Source organism: Sciurus carolinensis, unplaced genomic scaffold, assembly GCF_902686445.1.
Source record: "Sciurus carolinensis unplaced genomic scaffold, mSciCar1.2, whole genome shotgun sequence".
NCBI classification, from domain to species: domain Eukaryota; kingdom Metazoa; phylum Chordata; class Mammalia; order Rodentia; family Sciuridae; genus Sciurus; species Sciurus carolinensis.
In genome coordinates this window covers 492,394-518,024 of record NW_025920133.1, presented here as the reverse complement: position 1 = coordinate 518,024, position 25,631 = coordinate 492,394, and the positions used below count along the sequence as shown (strand labels likewise).

Here is a 25,631-nt window from a genome sequence, read left to right as displayed (position 1 = left end):
CTGAGAACCCAAACTAAAAACCTGGTAAAAGAAAAAATACCTGGAACTCAACAAATGTCCAAGAATTTGTCTTTAAATGAGAAAAAAAAATGTACATGGAGCTTTTTAAAAGGTTTTTTTAACAAGCTATCTTGAGAACTCAATTCAAAATAAGAAGTTGATGTACTAAAACAGATGTTTCAGCGCAGTTTCAAAAATCTTTATAAATACAGCGATTTGGAGGGTTGATCCTGGATCAGAAGTGTTATTCCTTGTGTGTGTACTTTCTGAGTGCATGCCTCAACTCAGTTGTAATAATTGTCTCTGTAATCTCCTTCTGAGTAGCGGTCATAGCCACCCTGGCTTCTGCCACTATAGTCTCAGGATCATCCATATCCATATCCACATCCTCCAGGTCAACTGTCATACTGGCCTCTCCCATAGCCCTGGTTCCCACCAACTCTACCTGTGACCACGTCCATGGGCCCCAAAGACATCCCCTCTGGTGCCTGGTCAGACTTGCCTGCATGCTCCACATGGATCTGATGACCATCCAGGCACTCTCCATTCTTGGCTTTCGTGGCATCTGAGGCATGTTCTGGGTTGGTGAGGTTGATAAAAACCCTGGGGTTGCTGAGTCTCCCGATCCTTGACAACGACCACCTCAGAAATAGGCCCAAAGCTGCTGAAGTATTGAAGTTGAGTCCTTCCACCAAGAACTTCTCTTCTTCAGAAGACATGGCAGTGAATTTGAATCCTAGAAATTAAAAAGTAGACAGGAGGCTCTGAAGAACAGCAATCCCTGGCCACGGGGATAGACCTGGTTCATTTATTCCAACAAGTTCAAGAGTTAGCAATGACCTGGGAGAATAATATTCATAGAAAGTTTTATAATGTAATTGGATTAATCAATTCCCACCCTATCCCACATCAATATGTATTCCAAGTTGATTCTGTTCAAGGTTCTTCTGTCTTCTAAGCACTGAAAGTTGGGTACCTTCTTTAATGACATTTCCATTTATTTTTCTGTTTGCTACATTACACACTTAAGTTTTTAATGTGTTTCTGCCAGAAGATGTAGTTATTACTTTGTTGCATCCTTTCACTTCTCTTTTTAAATAAGTTTTCTTTTTTAATTTATTTGTCTCAATTAGTTTTACATGGCAGTAGAATGCACTGTGATACAAAATATATAATGGAGTATAATGTCTCATTCTTCTGGTAATACATGATGTAGAATCCCTCTGACTCTATAGCTATATATGTACACAGGATAATAATGTCTCATTAATTCTACTATCATTCCTATCCCCAAACACCTCCCCTCCCTTCAATCACCTCTACCTAACTAAAGTAACCCTATTCTTCCCTAGTCCCCCACATTGTGAATTAACATCAGTATAACAGAGAAAAAAATTCAGCTTCTGTGTTTTGAGGATTGGCTTATTTCAATTATTATGATATTCTCCAGCTCCACCCATTCACTGGCAAATGCTATGATTTCATTCTACTTTAAGGGTGAGTAATATCCCATCGTGTGTGTGTGTGTGTGTGTGTGTGTGTGTGTGTGTGTCCCGTTGATCCATTCAACAGTTGAAGGGCACATAGTTATGTTCCATAGTTTAGCTGTTGTGAGTTGAGCTGCTATGAACATTGATGTGGCTGTGTCACTGCAATATACTGATTTTAAGTCCTTTGGGTGTAAACTGAACAGTGGGATAGCTGGGTCAAATGGTGTTTCCTTTCCAAGTTTACTAAGGAATCTCCATACTGCTTTCCATAATGGTTGCATCAATTTGCATTCCCACCAGCAATGTATGAGTGTACCATTTTCCCTACATCAATACAGTTATTGATGTTTGTATTCTTGATAATAGCCATTATGACTGGGGTGAGATGAAATATTTGAGCAGTTTTGATTTCTAATAATATAATTGCTGAAGATGTTGACAAAGGTGCCAAAAACATTCACTGGAGAAAGGATATCCTATTCAATAAGTGGTGCTGGGAAAATTGGAAATCCACATGTAACGAAATGAATTTAAACCCTTATCTTTCACCCTGCACAAAACTCAACCCAATGTGGATCACAGACAGGCACTAGACCAGAGACCCCACTCCTAATAGAAGAAAAAAATAGACCCACATCTTCACCATGTTGACTTAGTACCTGATTACCTTAACAAGATTTCTAAAGTACAAGAAGTAAAATCAGGAATCAATACATCAAATGGATTCAAACTAAAAAGCTTCTTCTCATCAAATGAAACACTCAATAACACAAAGAGAGAGTCTACTAAAATGGGAGAAAAACTTTATCACATGCACCTTAGATAGAGCATTAATCTCCAGGCTATATAAAGATTCAAAAAAAATAATACCAGAAAAACAAATAACCCAATCAATAAATGGGTTAAGAAACTGAACAGAAGAATAAAAAAGACACTTCACAGAAGAATAAATAAGCTTTCTTTGAAATAATTATATTTTTCTTTCCTTTGCCCTACTTCATCAAAATTTCTTCACCAAATATGAAATCTTATGCTGCTGTCTATCTTTCAGATATTTATTATGTTATTCTGTTATAAATGTGTTTAATATCTCTAATTTTCAGAGCTCCAAATACCACAAATTATTTTACAATAATATTGACTTGTCATCCCATCTTGGATTTCTTGTATTTTTTTATCTGTTCTTTTTAGTTATACATGTGGAGTTCTTTATTAAATATGTCTGCCTGAAATTTATAGCATGAAATATTTTTGCAATTGCCATTTTATTTATTTTGAAAATGTTTATTTTTTGCCACATCTATTTCCTGCCACTCTGAGATTTGACATGGCTCTGTTGGAGTAGAGGATCTGACACTTGACACTGTTCTGTTGGAATAGAGGACTCAACACTTGACATCGTTCTGTTGATCATCCTCCCTCTTGGGGGCCATAGGTGTGGCATGTGTCTATGTGTAGTAGTTTTTTAATATTAATAATCAATATATCATTAGAAACTTATTGGAAAAATATTGGGAAGGTTTTACTGTATTGGGACACAAAATAGTGCACAATGAAAATTTAGCAGTAATACATAGATAGAATATATAAAAATAAACAATCGTAGCTGTGCTTGAGTTTAAAGGTGACTGTGATTGCTTTAGTGTAATAATAGATGGGTAAAGAGGCATTCCTCTGAACTTGGATGAGGTGTTTAGACTTTGTTGATTTCCTAGTTTTAGTAATTGATTCTAGAGATACTTTACATAATAAAAACATTCAGGTTAGTTATAAATATAATTTATGCTTTTCCTATGTTTAGTCTAATTCTTTGAGAATCAGAATAAGATTGTAGTCTGCCACTAAATGAAGTAGAATAGACTAAATATTAATTATAAGTTGATTTCTTTGCCCTTTAATAATAGTAAAAACTTTGCACTGTTAAACACTGGAATTCATGGTGGGTGTGGTTTCTCAGAAGATCTAGTGACATGTTTGTTCTGAAGGTTGAAGACTGGCAGATCATGGTGCCCTCAGTTTAGCTGCGATACAAGGTTGTTTTAATTTAACTGGGAGACAAAGTTGTTTTAATCTAGCTGGGAAATAAGGTTGTTTTGGTCTGGGCTGTCACACAGAAAGAATGTGTACTTTGAGAAGAAACATAGATCGTACTTTTGAAAGTATTTCTTATTTTAAATTAACCATAAAATGATCTAATCATTACTAAAGAAAAATATCTATAAAAAGACTGGCAGAAAAAATAAAGACAGATTCAGCCTCAGGACACTTAGTGTCTCTGTGTGCTGTTTCTCCACCATGCCAATCCCTCCTATCCAACTAGAACCCCCGACCCCTACTAGGGCTGGACTCCACATTTTTTCAAGTGATTTTATATATTGCTTTGTCTTATTCATTACGTTTATGTCATTGCTGTTCTTTAATTCCAACCTTTTTTCAATTTCAAGTTTCCACTCTTATATTACATATTACTATGTTTTAGTATAGGTGAATTCACTCTAAAACTCTATTCTTTTATTTTGCTCTAGCAGGATGAAGAAAGAACCCAGTGTTCTTATAATCTTGCTCCAACTGCAACTCTCCTAATTAATAGAACATATATAATGTGACTTTGCATGGCAAAAGAGACTTTGCAGATGAGATGAAGTCAAATAGTCTGAATGGGAAGATTTTTCTGGATCATCAGTGCAGTTAAGGTGAACATACTGTCAGACGAGAGAGTAGTCAGAGTGAGACTACTCTGTGAGAGGCAGATGAGAGAGTAGTCAGAGTGTACCTGTGACCATGGAAGCAGTTGTTGGACTGATGCCTGTTGAAGATGAAGAAAATGAACAAGAGCTAAGGATTTCAGGCAGTTATGAAATGTGTGTGGGTGAGAAAATGTCCTCAAATTGAGCCTAGTGACAGGAGCAGCCATGGTGACATCTTGGTTTTATGCCTCAAAGTTCTTAGGGGATTTTTTTTTAATCTCAAGAAATAGAACAAGAAGAATACATTTATATTTTAAGTTATGTAATTTGGTAACTATGGAAACAGTAGGAAAAGAATACATGAAGAGTAACCCTTTCCCAGGAATCTAGGCCTATGTGAGATATTTATCCTGAGGTACAATATAATTTTTGTCATGTTAAAATTTTATAGACTATTGAGTTATTAAAACTCAATATAAGTATTGACTAGTAGAATGTTCATGAAACTCTTGTGATTATTTCATTGGGTCATATTTTCTTTTTGATCCCTGATCACTGGTACTCTCCTGATGCTCCTCCACATGGCATACTTTGCTCAGTTTGACCTCTGCTTTTGGAAATGAATTAAATAACAATCACCCACCAATATTTGTCTATTAATTATTTTCAGTTAGAGCCTTAAAATTCATGACCAAAATAGAAAATGAAATGCTAGGGACACCATTCTTGTAAATGTTCTTTATAAAGTGAGATTACAAAATAGTAGGTTATTTGAATGTTTACTTTTATGAAATATAGCCTCATTCTCCAATATGGCACATAAATCAATATTTCAGTTCATGAAGATTCCTCATGAGATTGTATCCAGATAATCATTTTGTATAGTTTTGACATCCCATTTTTACCAATTTGACATATGCAAATTAGTAACTGTGTTGTAGTTTTTAAAATTAGCTTAAAGTGTGGAAATTTTATCAATAAATGTGCCTCCTATTCAGTGGCCTTGGTACATAAGAGAGCACCCATATTAATGAGCCTATGTAGGTATAAAAGAACAAAGGAGGCTAAGCTATGAAAATTATTAAGAGTAATGGTGCTGGGCATGATGGCATGCACCTGTAATCTCAGCACTCAGGAGGCTGAGGCAGGAGTATCACAAGTTCAAAGCCAGCATCTGCAATTTACCAAGACCCTAAGCAACTTAGCAAGATCCTGCTCAAAAGAAATGAAATGGTGTGGGTGGTGGCTCAGAGATTAAGCATCCCTGGGTTCAATCCCTTGTACCAAAACAAAAGAAGAGTAATCATAAAAACATAAACCTTGGAGAACCAAGATGGCGAACTAGAGGGTGACTGCATCTCCTGTCACTCCAGAACTCAGGATTCAAGAAGGGGAGGTATTGAGAGACTCGGACCAACATAGAGCCGCGGGGTGAGTCTCTCCACTGGGTGAAGCTCAGCCCGGGTGGCAGACCCGGGCAGTGGGCAGCTTCTTGGAGCAGGGCAGGGCAGCGAAAGTCTTTCCCAAACAGCCCTGCTCTCTCCGGTGGCATGCGTGATCCACAGCCAGATTCTTGGAGCAGGCACGCCCAGTGGGAGCTTTTCCACACAGAACCAACCCCAAGCCCTGAAACCAGCAGTGGGCCCCAGCCCACAGACAGCTTCTGGGACCAGGGCAGGGCAGCGGGACGTTATGCCAAGCAGCCCTGCTCCCTCCCACAGCAGGCCCGGTCCACAGCCAGGTTCTCAGATCAGGCCCGCCCAGTGAGAACTTTTCTGCACAGAGCTAACCCCAAGCCCTGAACCAAGTGGTGGGCCCTGGCCTGCAGGCAGCTTCTGGAACCAGGGCAGGGCGGTGAGAGACTTCCCCAAGCAGCCCTGCTCCCGCCCATGGCAGGCCCAGTCCACAGTCAGGTTCTCAGAGCAGGCCCGCCCAGTGAGAACTTTTCTGCACAGAGCCAACCCCAAGTCCTGGACCCAGCAGTGGGCTCCGGACCACAGGCGGCTTCTGGGACCAAGGCAGGACAGGGAAAGGCTTTCCCAGGCAGCCCGGCTCCCTCCGGCAGCAGGCAGTGTCCACAGCCAGCTTCTAGGAGCAGGCCGGCCCAGTGAGAGCTTTTCCACACAGAGCCAACCCCAAACCCCAAACCAGCATCGGGCCCCGGCCTGCAGACGGCTTCTGGGACCAAGGCAGGACAGGGAGAGGTTTTCCCCGAACAACCTGGCTCCCTCAGGCGAGGGCAGGCCCTGTCTATAGCCAGCTTCTAGGAGCAGGACCGCCCAGTGAGAGGATTCCCATGCAGAACCAGCTCCCAGCCCTGGACCCAGTAGCAGGCAAGGGGCAGCTTTCTTCAGAAGCACTGCATTATCAAGTTCCTCCAAGACTTCAGGTTACTGAAGGCTGGGAGGTGATATACTGGAAATCTACAGGGACACTATAAGCCAATAGAGGATATCTGCAATATCTCATGATCCCACTGATATCTGACCAACATGAGAAAACAAGGGAAGAAAATGACCCAAACAAACCTAGATACTATATCAATAAAACCCAATGACAGCACAGCAGAAGAAATATCAGAAAGGGAGTTCAGAGTGCACATAATAAAAACAATCAGGGAAGCAAACAAGGAGATGAATGAGCAAATGCAAGCATTGAAGGAGGAGATGAAAGAGCAAATGCAGGCATTAAATGATCACACCAATCAACAGTTAAAAGAGCAAATACGGAAAGCAAAAGATCATTTCAATAAAGAGTTAGAGATACTGAAAAAAACCAAACAAACAAATCAAATCCTTGAAATGAAGGAAACAATAAACCAAGTTAAAAATTCCATAAAAAGCATAACCAATAGAATAGAACACCTGGAAGACAGAACCTCAGACACTAAAGACAAAATATTTTATCTTGAAAACAAAATTAGGCAAACAGAGAAGATGGTAAGAAATCATGAACAGAATCTACAAGAACTATGGGATATCATGAAAAGGCCAAATTTAAGAATTATTGGGATTGAGGAAGGCTTAGAGAAACAAACCAAAGGAATGAACAATCATTTCAATGAAATAATATCAGAAACATTTCCCAAATCTGAAGAATGAAATGGAAAACCAGGTACAAGAGGCTTATAGAAATATACAAAATTACAAATATACAAAATTACAACAGACCCACACAAAGGCACATTACTATGAAAATACCTAACATACAAAATAAAGACAGAATTTTAAAGGTTGTGAGAGAAAAGAATAAAATTACATTCAGGGGGAAACCAATAAGAATATCAGCAGATTTTTCAATCCAGACCCTAAAAGCTAGAAGGGCCTGGAACAACATTTATCAAGCCCTGAAAGAAAACAGATGCCAACCAAGAATCTTATACCCAGAAAAACTTACTTTCAGATTTGACGACGAAATAAAGTCCTTCCATGATAAACAAATGCAAAACAAATTTACAAAAAGAAAGCCAGCATTACAGAACATTCTCAGCATAATATTCCATGAGGAAGAGATGAAAAACAGTGATACATATCAGCAACGGGAGGAACTAGCCTAAAGGAATAGCCAATTAAAGGAGAAACCAAATCATGTCAAAAAACAAAAATGAGTCAAATGACTGGGAATACAAATCATATCATGATAATAACCCTGAATGTTAATGGCCTGAACTCATCAATCAAAAGACATAGACTGGCAGATTGGATTAGAAAGAAAAATCCAACAATATGCTGCTTGCAAGAGACTCATCTCATAGAAAGAGAACCCATAGACTAAAGGTGAAAGGGTGGGAAAAAACATACCATGCACATGGACACAGCAAAAAAACTGGAGTATCCATCCTCATTTCAGATAATGTGGACTTCAAGCCAAAACTAGTCAGAAGGGATAAAGAAGGACATTACATACTACTTAAGGAAGCATAAATCAGCAAGACATAACAATCATAAGTATCTATGCCCCAAACATTGGCTCATCCATGTACATCAAACAAATCCTTCTCAATTCCAGAAATCAAATAGACCACAACACAATAATACTAGGTGCATTTTAGCACACCTCTCTAACCACTGGATAGATCTTCCAAACAAAAATTGAATACAGAAACCATAGATCTCAATAATACAATCAACAATTCAGACTTAACGAACATATATAGAATATACCATGCAACAAAGAATGAATACACTTTCTTCTCAGCAGCACATGGATCCTTCTCTAAAACAGACCATATTTTATGCCACAAAGTTACTGTTAGCAAATACAAGAAGATAGAGATACTACCTTGTGCTCTATCAGATCATAATGGATCGAAATTAGAAATAAATGACAGAATAAAAAATAGAAGCTTCTCCAATACCTAGAGATTAAATAATACACTATTATATGATGAATGGATAACAGAAGACATCAGGAAGGAAATAAAAAAAATTCTTAGAAGTAAAGGAGAACAAAGACACATCATATCAAAATCTCTGGGACACTATGAAAGCAGTACTTAGAGAAAGATTTATTTCATGGAGGGCATTCAACAAAAGAAGTAAAAATCAACAAATAAATGACTTAACACTACAGCTGAAAGTCCTAGAAAAAGAAGAGCAGACCAACACCAAAAGTAGTAGAAGACAGGACATAGTTAATTTCAGATCTGAAATCAATGAAATTGAAACAAAAGAAACAATTGAAAAAATTAACAAAATAAACAGTTGGTTCTTTGAAAACATAAACAAAATGATAAACCCTTACACACACTAACAAAGAAAAAGAGAGAAAACTCAAATTACTAAAATCTGGAATGAACAAGGAAATATTACAACAGACACGAGTGAAATACAAAACATAATTAGAAGCTATTTTGAAAATCTATACTCCAACAAAACAGAAAACCTCGAAGACATCAAAAAGTTTCCAGAGACATATGAATTACCTAAACTGAAGCAGGAGGACACACACAACTTAAATAAATCAATTTCAAGCAATGAAATAGAAGAGGTCATCAAAAGCCTACCAACAAAGAAAAGTCCGGGACCAGATGGGTTCTCAGCCGATTTCTACAAAACCTTTAAAGAAAAGCTCATTCCAATATTCCTCAAAGTAGTCCATGAAATAGAAGAGGAGGGAACCCTCCCAAACTCATTCTATGAAGCCAATATCACCTTGATACCTCAACCAGACAGAGAAACATCAAGGAAAGAAAATTTCAGACCAATATCCTTAATGAACATTGACACAAAAGTTCTCAACAAAATTTTAGCAAATCACATACAAAAATATATTAAAATGATAGTGTACCACGATCAAGTGGGTTTTATCCCAGGGATGCAAGGTTGGTTCAACATCCAGAAATCAATAAATGTTATTCACCATATCAACAGACTTAAAGTTAAGAATCACATAATTATTTTGATAGATGCAGAAAAAGCATTCGATAAAATATAGCATCCCTTTCATGCTCAAAACACTAGAAAAAATTGGGAGAGTGGGAACATTCCTTAACATTGTAAAGGCCATCTATGCTAAGCCTATGGCCAATATCACTCGAAATGGTGAAAAACTGAAAGGATTCCCCCTAAAAACTGGAAGAAGGCAGGGATGCCCTCTTTCACCACTTCTATTCAACATCATCCTTGAGACTCTAGCCAGAGCAATTAGACAAACAAAGAAATTAAAGGGATACGAATTGGAAAAGAAGAACTCAAACTATCCCTGTTTGCTGATGACATGATTATATATTTAGAGGAATTATATATTAGAGGAACCTGGAAATTCCACCAGAAAACTTTTAGAACTCATAAGTGAATTCAGTATAGTAGCAGGTTACAAGATCAATGCTCATAAATCCAATGCATTTTTATACATAAGTGATGAATCTTCAGAAAGAGAAGTTAGGAAAACTACCCCATTCACAATAGCCTCGAAAAAAATAAAATACTTAGGAATCAATCTCACAAAAGAGGTGAAAGACCTCTACAATGAGAACTACAGAATACTAAGGAAAGAAATTAAAGAAAACCTTAGAAGATATATCTGTTGATTGCTTGTACATCTTCTGTGAAGTGTCTGTTCATTAAAGGTTTTGTAGAAATTGGCTGAGAACCCATCTGGTCCCGGACTTATCTTTGTTGGTAGGCTTTTGATGACCTCTTCTATTTCATTGCTTGAAATTGATTTATTTAAGTTGTGTATGTCCTCCTCGTTCAGTTTAGGTAATTCATATGTCTCTAGAAGCTTTTTGATGTCTTCGAGGTTTTCTGCTTTGTTGGAGTATAGATTTTCAAAATAGCTTCTAATTATGTTTTGTATTTCACTCGTGTCTGTTGTGATATTTCCTTGTTCATTCCGAATTTTAGTAATTTGAGTTTTCTCCATCTTTCTCTTTGTTAGTGTGGCTAAGGGTTTATCAATTTTGTTCATTTTTTCTAAGAACCAAATATTTATTTTGTTAATTTTTCCAATTTTTCTTTTGTTTCAATTTCATTGATTTTGGCTCTGATTTTAACTATTTCCTGTCTTCTACTACTTTTGGTGTTGGTCTGCTCTTCTTTTTCTAGGGCTTTGAGCCGTAGTGTTAAGTCGTTTCCTTGTTGATTTTTACTTCTTTTGTTGAATGCGCCCCATGAAATGAATCTTCCTCTAACTACTGCTTTCATAGTGTCCCAGAGATTTTGATATGATGTGTCTTCGTTCTCCTTTACTTCTAAGAGTTTTTTTTATTTCCCTCCTGAAGTCTTCTGTTATCCATTCATCATATAATAGTGTATTATTTAATCTCTAGGTATTGGAGAACTTCTATTTTTTATTCTGTCATTTATTTCTAATTTCGATCCATTATTATCTGATAGAGTACAAGGTAGTGTCTCTATCTTCTTGTATTTGCTAACAGTAACTTTGTGGCATAAAATATGGTCTGTTTTAGAGAAGGATCCATGTGCTGCTGAGAAGAAAGTGTATTCATTCTTTGTTGCATGGTATATTCTATATATGTCTATTAAGTCTAAATTGTTGATTGTGTTATTGAGATCTATGGTTTCTGTATTCAATTTTTGTTTGGAAGATCTATCCAGTGGTTAGAGAGGTGTGCTAAACTCGCCTAATATTATTGTGTTGTGGTCTATTTGATTTCTGGAATTGAGAAGGATTTGTTTGACGACGTGGATGACCCAATGTTCGGGGCAAAAATGTTTATGATTGTTATGTCTTGCTGATTTATCCTTCCCTTAAGCAGTATGTAATGTCCTTCTTTATCCCTTCTGACTAGTTTTGGCTTGAAGTCCACATTATCTGAAATGAGGATGGATACTCCAGTTTTTTTGCTGTGTCCATGTGCATGGTATGTTTTTTCCCATCCTTTCACCTTTAGTCTATGGGTTCTCTTTCTATGAGATGAGTCTCTTGCAAGCAGCATATTGTTGGATTTTTCTTTCTAATCCAATCTGCCAGTCTATGTCTTTTGATTGATGAGTTCAGGCCATTAACATTCAGGGTTATTATCGTGATATGATTTGTATTCCCAGTCATTTGACTCATTTTTGTTTTTTGACATGATTTGGTTTCTCCTTTAATTGGCTATTCCTTTAGGCTAGTTCCTCCCATTGCTGATTTGCATCGTTGTTTTTCGTCTCTTCCTCATGGAATATTATGCTGAGAATGTTCTGTAATGCTGGCTTTCTTTTTGTAAATTCCTTTAGCTTTTGTTTATCATGGAAGGACTTTATTTCGTCATCAAATCTGAAAGTAAGTTTTGCTGGGTATAAGATTCTTGGTTGGCATCTGTTTACTTTCAGGGCTTGGAAAATGTTGTTCCAGGCCTCTCTAGCTTTTAGGGTCTGGATTGAAAAATCTGCTGATATTCTTATTGGTTTCCTCCTGAATGTAATTTGATTCTTTTCTCTTGCAGCCTTTAAAATTCTGTCTTTACTTTGTACCTTAGGTATTTTCATAATAATGTGCCTTGGTGTGGGACTGTTGTAATTTTGTATATTTGGAGTTCTATAAGCCTCTTGTACTTGGTTTTCTATTTCATTCTTCAGATTTGGGAAATTTACTGATATTATTTCATTGAATAGATTGTTCATTCCTTTGGTTTTTTTCTCTAAGCCTTCCTCAATCCCAATAATTCTTAAATTTGGCCTTTTTATGATATCCCATAATTCTTGTAGACTCTGTTCATGATTTCTTACCATTTTCTCTGTTTGGCCAACTTTGTTTTCAAGATTAAATATTTTTTCTTCAATGTCTGAGGTTCTGTCTTCCAGGTGCTCTATCTATTGGTTATGCTTTCTATGGAGTTTTTAACTTGGTTTATTGTTTCCTTCATTTCAAGGTTTCCTGTTTGTTTGTTTTTTTTCAGTATCTCTAACTCTTTATTGAAATGATCTCTTGCTTCCCGTATTTGCTCTTTTAACTGTTGATTGGTGCAATCATGTAATGCCTGCATTTGCTCTTTCATCTCCTCCTTCAATGCCTGCATTTGCTCTTTCATCTCCTCATTTGCTTCCCTGATTGTTTTAATTATGTACATTCTGAACTCCCTTTCTGTCATTTCTTCTGCTGTGCTGTCATTGGGTTTTATTGATATAGTATCTAGGTTTGTTTGGGACATTTTCTTCCCCTGTTTTCTCATATTGGTCAGATGTCAGTGAGACCCTGAGATATTGCAGATTTCCTCTATTGGCTTATAGTGTCCCTGTAGATTTCCAGTATATCACCTCCCAGTAGCCTGAAGTCTTGGAGGAACTTAATAATGCAGTGCTTCCGAAGAAAGCTGCTCCTAGCCCGCTACTGGTTCCAGGTTTTGGAGTTGGCTCTGTGTGGAAAGTCTCTCACTGGGGTGCCTGCAGCTGGCAGTGTGGGGGGAGCCCACCACTGGAGTGTGGAAGGCTACCTGGGGAATACTCTAGTTGCCCGGCCCTGCTCTGATAAGTCGCCCATATCCATGCCTGCCACCCAGGCTGAGCTTCACCCGGTGGGGGAGACTCACCCCGTGGCTCTATTTTAGTCCGAGTCTCTCAATGCCTCCCCTTCTTGAGTCCTGGGTTCTGCAGCGACTGGAGATGCAGTCACTCTCTAGTCCACCATCTTGTATCGCTCCATGGAAAGAGCCTGCAGCCAGAGGGGGCAGGGCTGCCTGGAGAAGTCTCTGGCTGCCCTGCCCTGATCCCAGAGGCTGCCTGCAGGTCGAAGCTCTCCGTTGGCTCGGGGACTTGTGGCTGACTCTGTGTAGAAAGGCTCTCACTGGGCGGTCTGCTCCAAGAAGCTAGCCTTGAAAGGTGCCTCCTGCTGGAGGGGGCTGGTCTCCTTGGGGAAGTCCCTGGCTGCCCTGTCCTCATCCCTGAAGCTGCTTGCGGGCTGGAGTTCGCCGCGCTGGCTCCGGGACTTGGGGCTGGTTCTGATCAGAAAGGTTCCCACTGGGGGACCTGCTCTGAGAAGCTGGAGAAGCTGGCCGTTTGGGAGGGGCCCACCGCCGGAGTGCGCAGGGCTGCCTGGCGAAGACTCTAGCTGCCCTGCCCTGCTTTGATAAGCCACCTCTAACCGGGCCTGCCAACCAGACCGAACTTTACCTGGTGGGGGAGACTCACCTGTGGCTCTATTTTAGTCCAAGTCTCTCAATGCCTCCCCTTCTTGAATCCTGAGTTCTGGAGTGAGTGGAGATGCAATCACCCTCTAGTCCACCATCTTGGATTGCCCCCAATTATTTGTTTTTGTTTCTGCTATTGTTGTTGTTTCTTTAGAAATCCAGAAGTCTCAAGAAGTTGTTCCTGAGCTATGTGTTGTGCTCCAGCTGGACTCATGAAGCAGGAGACAATTTTTCTACCTCAGTTTACTTCATCTATGTGTCATCAGTGAGAAACCTCATTTTCACTGATAAGCATAGTGAGACAGTTGCCCAGGTGGGATCTGAACTGGAGCAAGAGTTTCGGCTGACCTACATGATCAGCCCTTGCTCATGTCATATTCCTTACCAATACAGGGTAGGGATTCAGAGCAGAGGGGCTAACAATGAGGCAGAGACAAATAGGAACTGAGCCTTCAAAAACAGGACAAGCTTCCTCAGCACAAAACTCCATGTGAACACTGGATCAGCTATGGGTGTGAGAATGACAGTGTGATATATTTGTGGAAATTTTATCAGAAATTCTTTTCTCCTGGTACAGACTTGAGCTCACAGTTTCATATTACCAAAGTTCTACTAAGTATGACTCATTTCTCCTTTTACTTTTTCTCTCACATAATTATCTCTTCTTTCTCCAGCCATTGTTTCCATTCTCTATTAACATTATGCAGTCATTCCCATATACCCTTATTTCCACACTAATGGATTCAATGCTTTCACTACTCCCATAATTACTTCACAGTTTGCTAGTAGAAACTACAGAGGAGTCAGAATCTTTCTCCCCCTTTCCACCTGTCCAATTTCCTACTCACTTGACTAATGAGCCTTTTCCATCCTCAATACCTATGAAAAAGGAAAGTCTTGAAAGTTTGCTACATGCATGTCTGAGTGAAGAGAGGTTTGACTATCTTATTTGATACAGAAAGAGGGAAGTCCTCCAAAACAAAAACAAACATATTAGCTTTATGATGATCCCTTTGGAGGTGAACCTGTCCCATGTGTACACAAAAATAACTCCAAACAGACAATGACAGGAGCTTGGGTAGTGTAGCACAAGAGGGGAAAATTGGAGTTGAAAGATTAGCACAGCTATATTCTCTGGAGGAGAGACCCAGAGCCAGTACCCTGCATAAATGGTAGGCCTGGAAAGTAGATACCAATGTAAAGGCTGTATCTTCCCCATCATGAAGGCACTACAGGATCAGGTGAAATATAGGGTCATTGAGGGTCATAGCTGCCAGGTTTTCAATCTCATCTTTGCCAGAATAAAGAGTCAAAAGAAAAGAAAAAAAAAAGGAAGAAGCAGAGGAAAATTTTTGCCATGACCTCTGATTTCATTAAGAAAAAAAAAATTGGAGATGAAAACAGAATTGTGGAGATGTGACCAGTAGATGTGGGCAATATTAATCTTATGGAATACATTCTTTTTCTTGCCTAGAGCTATGAGCAAGAGAAAAGAAGATGGGCCACTTGGCAGGAGTTTTGGGCAAAAAAGTGCTAATGACAGAGTATTTATAGCAATATTTTAATTTGCTTCTCACTTCTCAAGTCTCTATCTCATTTATTGTGTTCTTCAAAACATAGATTTTCATGTTACCCTCCAGGTCTGCTTGCCCTTCACTCATTCCACCTGTTTTATTGTATGTTGCAAATATAAATTTTAATTTTTCTTTGTTACTTGACCATCTTCAATCATAGGAACAAAAACAAGAACCTAAATTTTCAAATAGTGACAATGGTCAAAGTTATATGCCTATATATGTTATGTATAACTTTTTCCATATGAATTATCCTCTTTGTGTATATAACTTTGAACCGTCAGAAATAATACTTCTTAAATTTTCATTTCTTTCTTTTTTTATTTATCTTTTAATTTTTTTACAGATTGGATTTTGATTCATTGTACACAAATGGGGTACAGCATTTTGTTTCTATGGTTGTACACGATGCAGATTCATACCATTCATGTAATCATACATGTACATAGGGTAATGATGTCTTTCTCATTCTACCATTTTTATACCCCCTCCTTCTCATTTCCTTCTACATAATCTAAAGTTCCCTCATTCTTCTCTCCCTCCCCACCCCCACTCCCATTATATGTCATTCTCCATTCATCAGGGAAAACATTTGGCCTTTGGTTTTTTGAGATTGACTTATTTCACTTAGCATGATATTCTCCAATTCCATCCATTTATTTACAAATGCCATAATATTATTCTTCTTTCTGGCTGAATAATATTCCATTGTGTATATATACCACAATTTCTTTATCCATTCATCTGTTGAAGGGCACCTAGGTTGGTTCCACAATCTAGCTATTATGAACTGAGCTGCTATAAACATTGATGTGGCTGTGTTATTGTAGTATGCTGATTTTAAGTCCTTTGGGTATAAACAAAGAAGTGGGATAACTGGGTCAAAATGTGGGTCCATTCCAAGCTTTCTGAGGATTTTCCACACTACTTTCCAGAGTGGTGCACCAATTTGCAATTCCACCAGCAATGTAAAATTGTTCCTTTTTCCCCACATTCACACCAACATCTATTATTGTTTGTGTTCTTGATAGTAGCCCTTGTAATTGGAGTAAGATGAAATCTTAGTGTTGTTTTAATTTGCATTTATCTAATTACTAGTGATGTTGAACACTTTTCCATATATTTATTATTTGCCTGAATGTCTTCTTCTGTGAAGTGTCTGTCCAGTTCCTTGGCCCATTTATTGATTGGGTTCTTTGTATTTTTGGTGTAAAGATTTTTAAGTTCTCTATAAATTTTGGAAATAAATGCTCTGTCTGAAGTGCATGTGGAAAAGATTTTCTCCCACTCTATAGGTTCTTTCTTCACATTCTTGATTGTATCCTTTGCTGAGAAAAAGCTTTTTAGTTTAAGTCCATCCCATTTATTAATTCTTGCTTTGATTTCTTGTGCTTTGGGAGTTTGTTGAGGAAGACTGATTCTAAGACAACATGATGAAGATTTGGGCTTACTTTGTCTTCTATTAGGTGCAAGGTTTCTGGCCTAATTCCTATGTCCTTGATCCATTTTGAGTTGAGTTATGTGCAGGATGAGAGATAGAGTTTTAATTTCATTTTACTGCATATGGATTTCCAGTTTTGCCAGCACCATTTGTTGAACAGGCCATTTTTTTTCTCCGTTGTATGTTTCTGGCTCCTTGTCTAGTATGAGGTTACTGTATTTTTGTGGTTTTGTCTCTGTGTCTTCTATTCTTGACCATTGGTCTGCCTGTCTATTTTGGTGCCAATACCATGCTGTTTTTGTTACTATTGTTCTGTAGTATAGTTTGATGTCTGGTATTGTGATACCTCCCATTTCACTTTTTCTACTCAGGATTGTTTTGCCTCTTTGAGGTCTCTTGTTCTTCTAGATAAAGTTCTTTATTGCTTTCTCTATTTATATGAGGAATGTCATTGGGATTTTAATTGGAATTGCATTAAATCTGTATAGCACCTTTGGTAGAATGGCCATTTTGATAATGTTAATTCTGCCTATCCAAGAACATGGGAGATATTTCCATCTTCAAAGGTTTTCTTCAATTTCTTTCTTTAATGTTCTATAGTTTTAATTGTAGAAGTTTTTCACCTCTTTTGTTAGATTAATTCCCAAGTTTTTTTTTTTTGAGGCTACTGTGAATGGAGTAGTTTTCCTAATTTCTCTTTCAGAGGATTCATCACTTATTAATAGAGATGCATTAGATTTACACATATTGATTTTATATTCTGCTACTTTGCTGAATTCATTTATTAGTTCTAGAAGATTTCTAGTGAATTTTTTGGATCTTCTAAATATAGGATCATGTCATCAGCAAATAGTGACAGCTTTAGTTTTTCTTTTCCTATTTGTATCCCTTTAATTCCTTGGCCTGTCTAATTGCTCTGGCAAGCGTTTCAAGGACAATGTTGAATAGAAGTGGTGAAAGAGGTTATCCCTGTCTTGTTCCAGTTTTTAGAGGGAATGTTTTCTGTTATTCTTTATTAAGAATTACATTGGCTGTGGGCTTAGCATAGATAGCCTTCACAATGTTGAGGTATGTTCTTACTATTCCTATTTTTTATAGTGTTTTAAGCATGAAGGGGTACTGTATTTTATCAAATACTTTCTCAGCATATATTGAAATCATCATGTGATTCTGAACTTTAAGCCTATTAATGTGATGAATTACATTTATTGATTTCCGGATGTTGAACCAACCTTGCATCCCTGGGCTAAACCCCACTTTATCATGGTGCACTATCTTTTTAATATATTTTGTATGCAATTTGCCAGTATTTTGTTAAGGATTTTTGCATCTATGTTCATCAGGGTTATTGGTCTAAAGTTTTCTTTCCTTGATGTGTCTTTACCTGGTTTTGCTATCAGAGTGAAACTAGCCTCATAGAATGAATTTGGAAGGGTTCCCTCCTTTTCTATTTTCTGGAATACTTTTAGAAGTATTGGTATCAGTTCTTCTTTAAAGATCTTGTAGAATTTGACTGAGAATCCATCTGATCCTGGGCTCTTCTTTGTTGGTAGTTTTTTGATGACTTCTTCTATTTTGGTGCTTGAAATTGATCTGTTAAGATTGCGTACATCTTCTTGATTCAGTTTGGGAGGATCATATGTCTCTAAAAATTTGTCAATCTCTTCCATATTTTTTTATTTTTGGAGTATGTATTTTCAAAGTAACTTCTAATTATGTTATATATTTCAATGGTGTCTGTCATGATCTTTCCTTTTTCATTACAAATTCTAATAATTTGAGTTTCTCTCTCCTTCTCTTCCTTAGTGTGGCTAGGGGTTTATCAATTTTGTTTACTTTTTCAAAGAATCAACTTTTTGTTTTGTCAACTTTTTAAATTGTTTCTCTTGATTCAATTTTATTGATTTCAGCTCTGATTTTAATTATTTCCTGTCTTCTACTATTTTTGATGTTGATCTGTTCTTTTTTTTCTAGAGGTTTGAGGTGTAATGTTAGGTCACTTAGTTGTTGACTTTTTATTTTTTTTTAACGTGTGAGCTCAATGCAATGAACTTTCCTCTTAGTACTGCTTTCATAGTGTCCCAGAGATTTTGGTATGTTGTGTCATTATTCTCATTTACACCTAAGATTATTTCTTTCCTGATGTCTTCTGTTATTATTGCATCATTCAATAGCATATTATTTAGTCTACAGGTGTATGAGTAATTTTTGTTATTTTATCGTTCATTTCTAATTGCATTTCATTATGGTCTGATAGGATACAGGGTAGGATCTCTATTTTTTTTTTTATTCACTAATGACTTTTTTGTGGCATAGCATATGGTCTATTTTGGAGAAGGATCCATGAGCTGCTGAGAAGAAAGTACATTTGCTCAATGATGGATGAAATACTCTGTAAATATCAATTAAGTCTATATCATTGATTGTATTATTTAGTTCTATAGATTTTTTTTCAGTTTTTGTTCGGAGAATATATCCAGTGGTGAGAGTGGTGTGTTAAAGGCCCCCACTATTAATGTGTTTTGGTCTATTTGATTCTTAAAATTCAGAAGGGTTTGTTTGATATACATAAATTCTTCATTGTTTGGGGCATAAACATTTAAACTTGTTATATCTTGCTGTCTTATGCTTCCCCTAAGCAGTATAAAATGTCCTTTATCCCTTCTGACTAAATTAGGTTTGAAGTCCACTTTATTTGATATGAGGATGCTCTTTTACTGGGTCCATGTGCATAGTATGTTTTCCCCCATTCTTTCATCTTTAGTCTATAGATGTTTTTTTCTATGAGTCTCTGGGAGGCAGCATATTTTTGGGACCTTCTTTTTAATCCAATCTGCCAGTCTATATCTTTTGATAATTGAGTTTAGGCCATTGATATTCAGGATTATTATTGTGATATGGTTTGTATTCCTGGTCATTTTTCCTTATTTTTGGTTTTTAACTTTACTTGGTTTCTCCTTTGATTGGCTTTTCCTTTAGGGTAGTTCCTCCCTTTGCTGACTTGTATTGTTGCTTTTCACTTCCTCCTCACAAAATATTTAGCTGAGGATGTTCTGTAGGGCAGGCTTTCTATTTGTAAATTCTTTTAAATTGTGTTTATTGTGGAAATATTTTATTTCATCATCAAATCTGAAGGTTAGTTTTGTTGAGTATAGGATTCTTGGTTGGCATCCATGTTCTTTCAGAGCTTGAAAAATATTGTTCCAGGTCCTTTTGGTTTTAGAGTCTGGGCTGAGAAATCTGCTGATATCCGTATTGGTTTCCCCTTATAAGTAATCTGATACTTTTCTCTCTCAGCCTTTAAACTCCTATCTTTATTTTGTATGTGAGGTATTTTCATTATAATGTGTCTTGGTGTGGATCTGTTGTAATTTTGTGCACCTGGTGTTCTGTAAGCCTCTTGTATGTGATTTTTCCATTTCATTTTTCAGATTTGGGAAAGTTTCTGATGTTATTTCATTGAACATGCCTTTTGTTTGTATCTCTGTGCCTTCCTCAATCCCAATAATTCTTAAATTTGGTCTTTTCATGATATCCCATAATTCTTGGAGGTTAAGAAGTTTACGACTTCTTAACATCTTCTCCGTTGGGTCAACTTTATTTTCAAGATTAAATATTTTGTCTTCCTTGTCTGAGATTCTGTCTTCCATGAGATTTATTCCATTGGTGATGCTTTCTATTGAGTTTTTAATTTAGTTTATTATTTCTTTCTTTCTTTTTCTTTTTTAATAAAACCATGGTTTTATTGCTCTAAAATCAAAGTAAAAAAATTGTATTTGCTCATAACATATTTTAATCAAATAATTTCTATTAAAAGCATGAGAACACAATATAATTTGAAAGTTAATATTATATTGATAATATAATCATAAATTTAAGAATATGGTATTTTGCACTTTAAAATGTGTATTAAAACTCTAATTTTTTATTATTTGAAGTTATTTGTGCTTTTCTTGGGAGTACAGAGGTGACCATTTCAAGTATTTCTGTTTGTTTTTTTAAGAATCTCTATATCTTTACTGGAGTGTTCTTTTGCTTCCTGCATTTGCTCTTTTAATTGTTTACTGAAATGGTCATGCATTGCCTGCATTTGTTCTCTTATCTCATCTTTTTCTTCATGGATCATTTTAGGTATGCAGATTCTAAACTCTTTTTGTGTCATTTCTACTGCCATGCTGACATTGGGTTCTATCACAATAGCATCTTGGTTTGTTAGGGATAATTTATTCCCCTGTTTTTTTCATATTGTTTGTATATATTCCCCTCTAGCAGTGAAGATCAGAGATACTGAAGTTCCCCCCTTGCAGGCTTATTATGACCCTACAGTTTTCCACTATCTCTCCTTTGAAGGGGAGATATATACCAGTAGCACCCAATACAGAGAAAATGCAGCCCTGAACCAGATAGCCCCTATAAAGACTTTAATATTATTGTAATGAACAGGAACCACTTGATTACTCTTTACAGTATTTCTAGTTGTGAACAACAGAATGTTGAAGGGTGTAGGATGTATGTGAGTAAACAGAGGTACCTGTCAAAGGACCTCCAGTCTCCTGTAGGTGTCTCAGAAAGGGAGCCACCCTTCCAATGCTGATGGTCATGCCCTCAGGAATAATTCAAAATGCCTGAACCAGCCTCCAAAGAAACTGGGGAGTACCAGAGAGGGTGTGATGAGTCAGCATGGAAGCAGGCACAGTGTCACTCAGCAGTAGTGGGGCAGGCAGGCAGGCTCAGCAATGACATCCGACCTCAGTGTGGGGCACCATTTCTTTCTTTTTGACACTTTTCATGGATACCGAATTACCAACAAAAAATAAAATTCGTCTTTGGAATTGACCACAATTAAATAAGTTGAATTAAGTGAAGCACAGTATAAAAGCTGTTTTAGACCTGACAGTCTAGTTCACAATAAAGGAGATACAGATTTGAGGAGAGGTAAGTAGAATTCAAATTGAGAAGCAAAAATATATAATGTAATGTCTCTGTAATCAGCAAGTGAGTTTCAGTTACTTTTGATGTCATCTGCCCAGTAGTTAATTTCTATCACTGGTAACTCTATATTCCCACTCAATGTGTGGGCAAGTCACTCAAATTGGCCATGTGAAATCTGTACTTCATTCTCTGGTCTTTAGGACTGAGCTAGAAGTAAACATCTATGCATGAATGTTGAACAATATGTGCCCAATATTTTGGAAAATTAAAAAGGAAGGAATAGGTGTTCTCTGCTGATATTTTTTTGCAATTTTAAGTGAGGTTTATAACATTCTTATGGTGGCTTGCCTCAATTCCTATTTTTTGAAATTCCTGAGAGTTATAACTGCTAATTTAATTCTCTGAACATCTTCACTAAACCCTCAACAAGGTTTATTTAGCCTTAATCAGCCTGAGTCAGGCATTGTTGTTTTTTAGTCTATATACCTAATTTGATATAAACTATTGCTGACAATGTAATTGCATCTGTATTTATAAGTTGAGGTGGTAAATCACAGAAAATAGTACCACATCATCATCATCACAAGGCTTTATTTTTGAAACAGTAAGGAATACACTTAAACTCAGTGATGCATTGTGTTCTTGATTGATTAGGGGAAAGCATAAAGAATTTTTGTAGATAAAAACAAAATTATTAGATTCCACACAACAACTTTCTATGACCTGCACAGCATCAGTCAAAATCTCAAGTAGGGGGAATAGTATGTGGAGAAAATCAGAGAGACAAAGAAACCACAGAGACATTTCCACATAAGACTGGGGTCAGCTGAGACACTGCACTCCAATGGAGGAAGAGTGACCCAGAACTAGCTCTGCAAGTATTATATAGGGCCTTCTAATCAGAAAGTTAACTATAGAAGCACTGTAAATTGTTCAAGACTTGTGAGTAATAAAGAGGTCTCTTTGTGTACTAAAAATTTATAGAACTAGAAACATTTTTGCAGTTATCCTATTGCTGCAGTACTAGAAACATGCTGCTATTATCCTGCTGCACCCAGGAAACCCATTTTCCTGGAATGTCTGATAATTCTTAGCATCATAGACAAGTGTCAAGACTACGAAAAATTTTGGCAAGGAATGTTTCCCAGTCTTGTCTTTTGCTGACACCACAGGTAAGGCAATGACCAAGGGTTCATCTGCACTACAGAACAACCCAGTTGGGTTAGTCCTTCACTGACATTAACCATATTTGTCCAAATTTCTGACTAGGCTGCCTTGTCTTGAAAATGGAAATTGGGCCTCAGGCCACCATGCACACCACCTGGCTCTGATATTCTTGTTCTCGGTGGGCTCTAGGGGCTCCACACTTCAGCCATTACTCATGTAAGATTCTGGAAGTTACAATCAGCAAAGTTATTCTTCCTATAAACACAAGGCATCAAGGCTATGGACAAGTAGCAAAACCAAGGTGGAAGAGTGACTTCATATGATCAGTCAGACTATGGTCAACAAGATTCATATGACCAGTAGCTAGGCTATAATCAACATCAAGGCTCATGTATTGAATAAATTATGATCAAAATCATGATTTCTATAATCAAATCAGCAATCATATCATTCAAAGAAGAAAAATTATAAACCCCACACACAAGATGACCAAGGTGATGTGAGTAGGTATGGAGAAGACAATAGAGGATATGGTGGATTACAGGGAGGAGATAGAGGACATTGGGGATATGACAAGGATGAAAGAGGTCCTATGACAGAATCAAGATCACAGGGATTATGGACCAAGACCAGATGCTGATTCAGAATCTGATAATTCAGATAACAACACAATCTTTGTGCAAGAACTTGGGGAGGGTGTGTCTACAGATCAAGTGGGACAGTCCTTTAAGCAAATAGGTATTATCAAGACAAACAAGAAGACTGGAAAGTCAATGATAAATCTTTAACCAAAGACACAGGAAAACCAAAAGGGGAGGCAACAGTTTCATTTGATGATCCTCCATTAGCTAAGGCAGCCATTGACTGGTTTGATGGAAAAAAATTTCATGGCAGTATTATTAGTGTCCTTTGCCACCAGAAGTCCTGAATTCATGAGAGGAGGGGGAAGTGGAGGTGGGCAGTGAGACCAAAAAGTATATAGAGGCCATGGAGGCTTTCAGGGAAGAGGTGGTGACACCCAAAATGGGGATTGAATTTGTCCTAATCCATCAGCATCTGGTCTTGGTCCATAATCCCTGTGATCTTGATTCTGTCATAGGACCTCTTTCATCCTTCTCATATCCCCAATGTCCTCTATCTCCTCCCTGTAATCCACCATATCCTCTATTGTCTTCTCCATACCTACTCACATCACCTTGGTCATCTTGTGTGTGGGGTTTATAATTTTTCTTCTTTGAATGATATGATTGCTGATTTGATTATAGAAATCATGATGGAAATATGAACTTTGCTCAAAGGAATACCTGTAATCAGTGCAACAAGCCTAAACCTGAGGATTCTCATCCCTCAGGAGATTTCCAGTGGAGAGACTACAGTGGAGAGAGAGACTACAGAGGTCATGAGGGCAGAGGTGGAGACTGACACAGCTATGGTGAAGGCAGAAGTGGGGGTGACTATGGTGGAGACAATAGTGGTGGTGTGATGGCAAAATCAGACCTGGTTGTGAAGTGAAATTACAAAAACCTTATGGTAAGAGTTCAATGCCTGGGGAAGGTGTCAGTTTCACTCCCCTCTCTTAGGTTTTCTTCAGGAGTGTCCCTACCTTTTGCATTGTCAATAAGTGCACTAAGAGTCTGAATGCTCCCTCCTGAAATGTAATAGATGTCTGTGAAAAGAGCTGTTTCTTCTTATCTGTTCTGTGAGCATGTTTTAAGTCAGAGACCCTGCACAAGGCCTTCAGATGCATAGATTAGGAATTATTTTACAAAAAGAGAAAAAAGTCCCAATGATAGGATGGGTCTAAGATGACATCAAATAACCTATAAATATTGTGAGAAACTGTGGATCAGTCCTCAGAATTTTGGAGTGCTAATCTCCTCTGGGCCAACCACCATAAAATAAAGTTTGTTTCTCTTAGTTTCTGGGTGTCGTCTTGTCACAACAGTGGCAGTAGCCATGGTGGAGACAGAAGTGGGGGTGATTATTGTGGGGACAGAGGAGGTGACTATGGTGGAGACAAGGGAGGAGGCTATGGCATATACCAAGGTGGCTATGGAGGAGATCAAAGTCTGGGGGGGGTCTATGGAGGAGAACATGGTGGTGGTGGTAGAGGCTATGGTGGAGACCACAGTGGAGGCTACAGAGGAGACAGGAGTGGTTCATGCTATGGAGGAGACGGAGTGTTTATGGAGGAGACCAAGGTGGCTGTGGAGGCAAAATTGGAGGAAGAAATGACTACAAAAATGATCAGCACAACTGACCATACTGATGACTGTTTGAATGTTTCTTTTTCTCTGACATGATCCATGGTGAAATTTTGCCAGAGTTGTTGCCTACTACTTTTCTCATGCCTTCTTCTGGGGTAGTGAAATTAGGTGACATTTGGATTTTTATTTGAGTGGGAGGGCTGGGGCTGTTTTTCTTTTAGAAATGTCCATTGAAAATTCCCTTTTTAGTTTCCATTTTTCTTCCCAACCCTTGAAGCTAACTGTATTTTAAAATATTGACAAAATTGAAAGCGTTTTGTAATACTGCAATAAAGCCTGCTTCTTTTTGTGGAAAAAAATGAAAAGAAAATGGAGACTATAAATTTCAGATGATATTATTTATAAGTGTAGTTAGAGCAAGGAGAGCATGAGACATGAGGGATTTCTCAATGGATTTTTTATTTTTATTAATTTGAAAGTTTTATTATTTTGATTTCTGCATAGCATATGATAAATTAGTGTGTAATTTTTACTTCAACATGTTTTATATAATTTTATT

At 37.5% G+C, this 25,631-nt stretch overlaps 1 protein-coding gene and 1 pseudogene across 1 annotated transcript; one reads left to right on the top strand and one right to left on the bottom strand.

Annotated features, from left to right (window-relative positions):
• Nucleotides 1-395: 395 nt before the first annotated feature.
• LOC124974138 (RNA-binding protein 3-like) lies at nucleotides 396-719 on the bottom strand. Its single transcript, XM_047537637.1, has one exon. The coding sequence runs from the start codon at nucleotides 717-719 to the stop codon at nucleotides 396-398; it is 324 nt and encodes a 107-aa protein (XP_047393593.1).
• A 3,552-nt stretch (nucleotides 720-4,271) lies between these two features.
• LOC124974137 (TATA-binding protein-associated factor 2N-like) lies at nucleotides 4,272-25,134 on the top strand (annotated as a pseudogene).
• Nucleotides 25,135-25,631: the final 497 nt, after the last annotated feature.

What these genes read in the sequence shown, in the direction of transcription:
- LOC124974138 (XM_047537637.1), bottom strand. Translation starts at nt 719, where the DNA reads ATGTCTTCTGAAGAAGAGAAGTTCTTGGTGGAAGGACTCAACTTCAAT.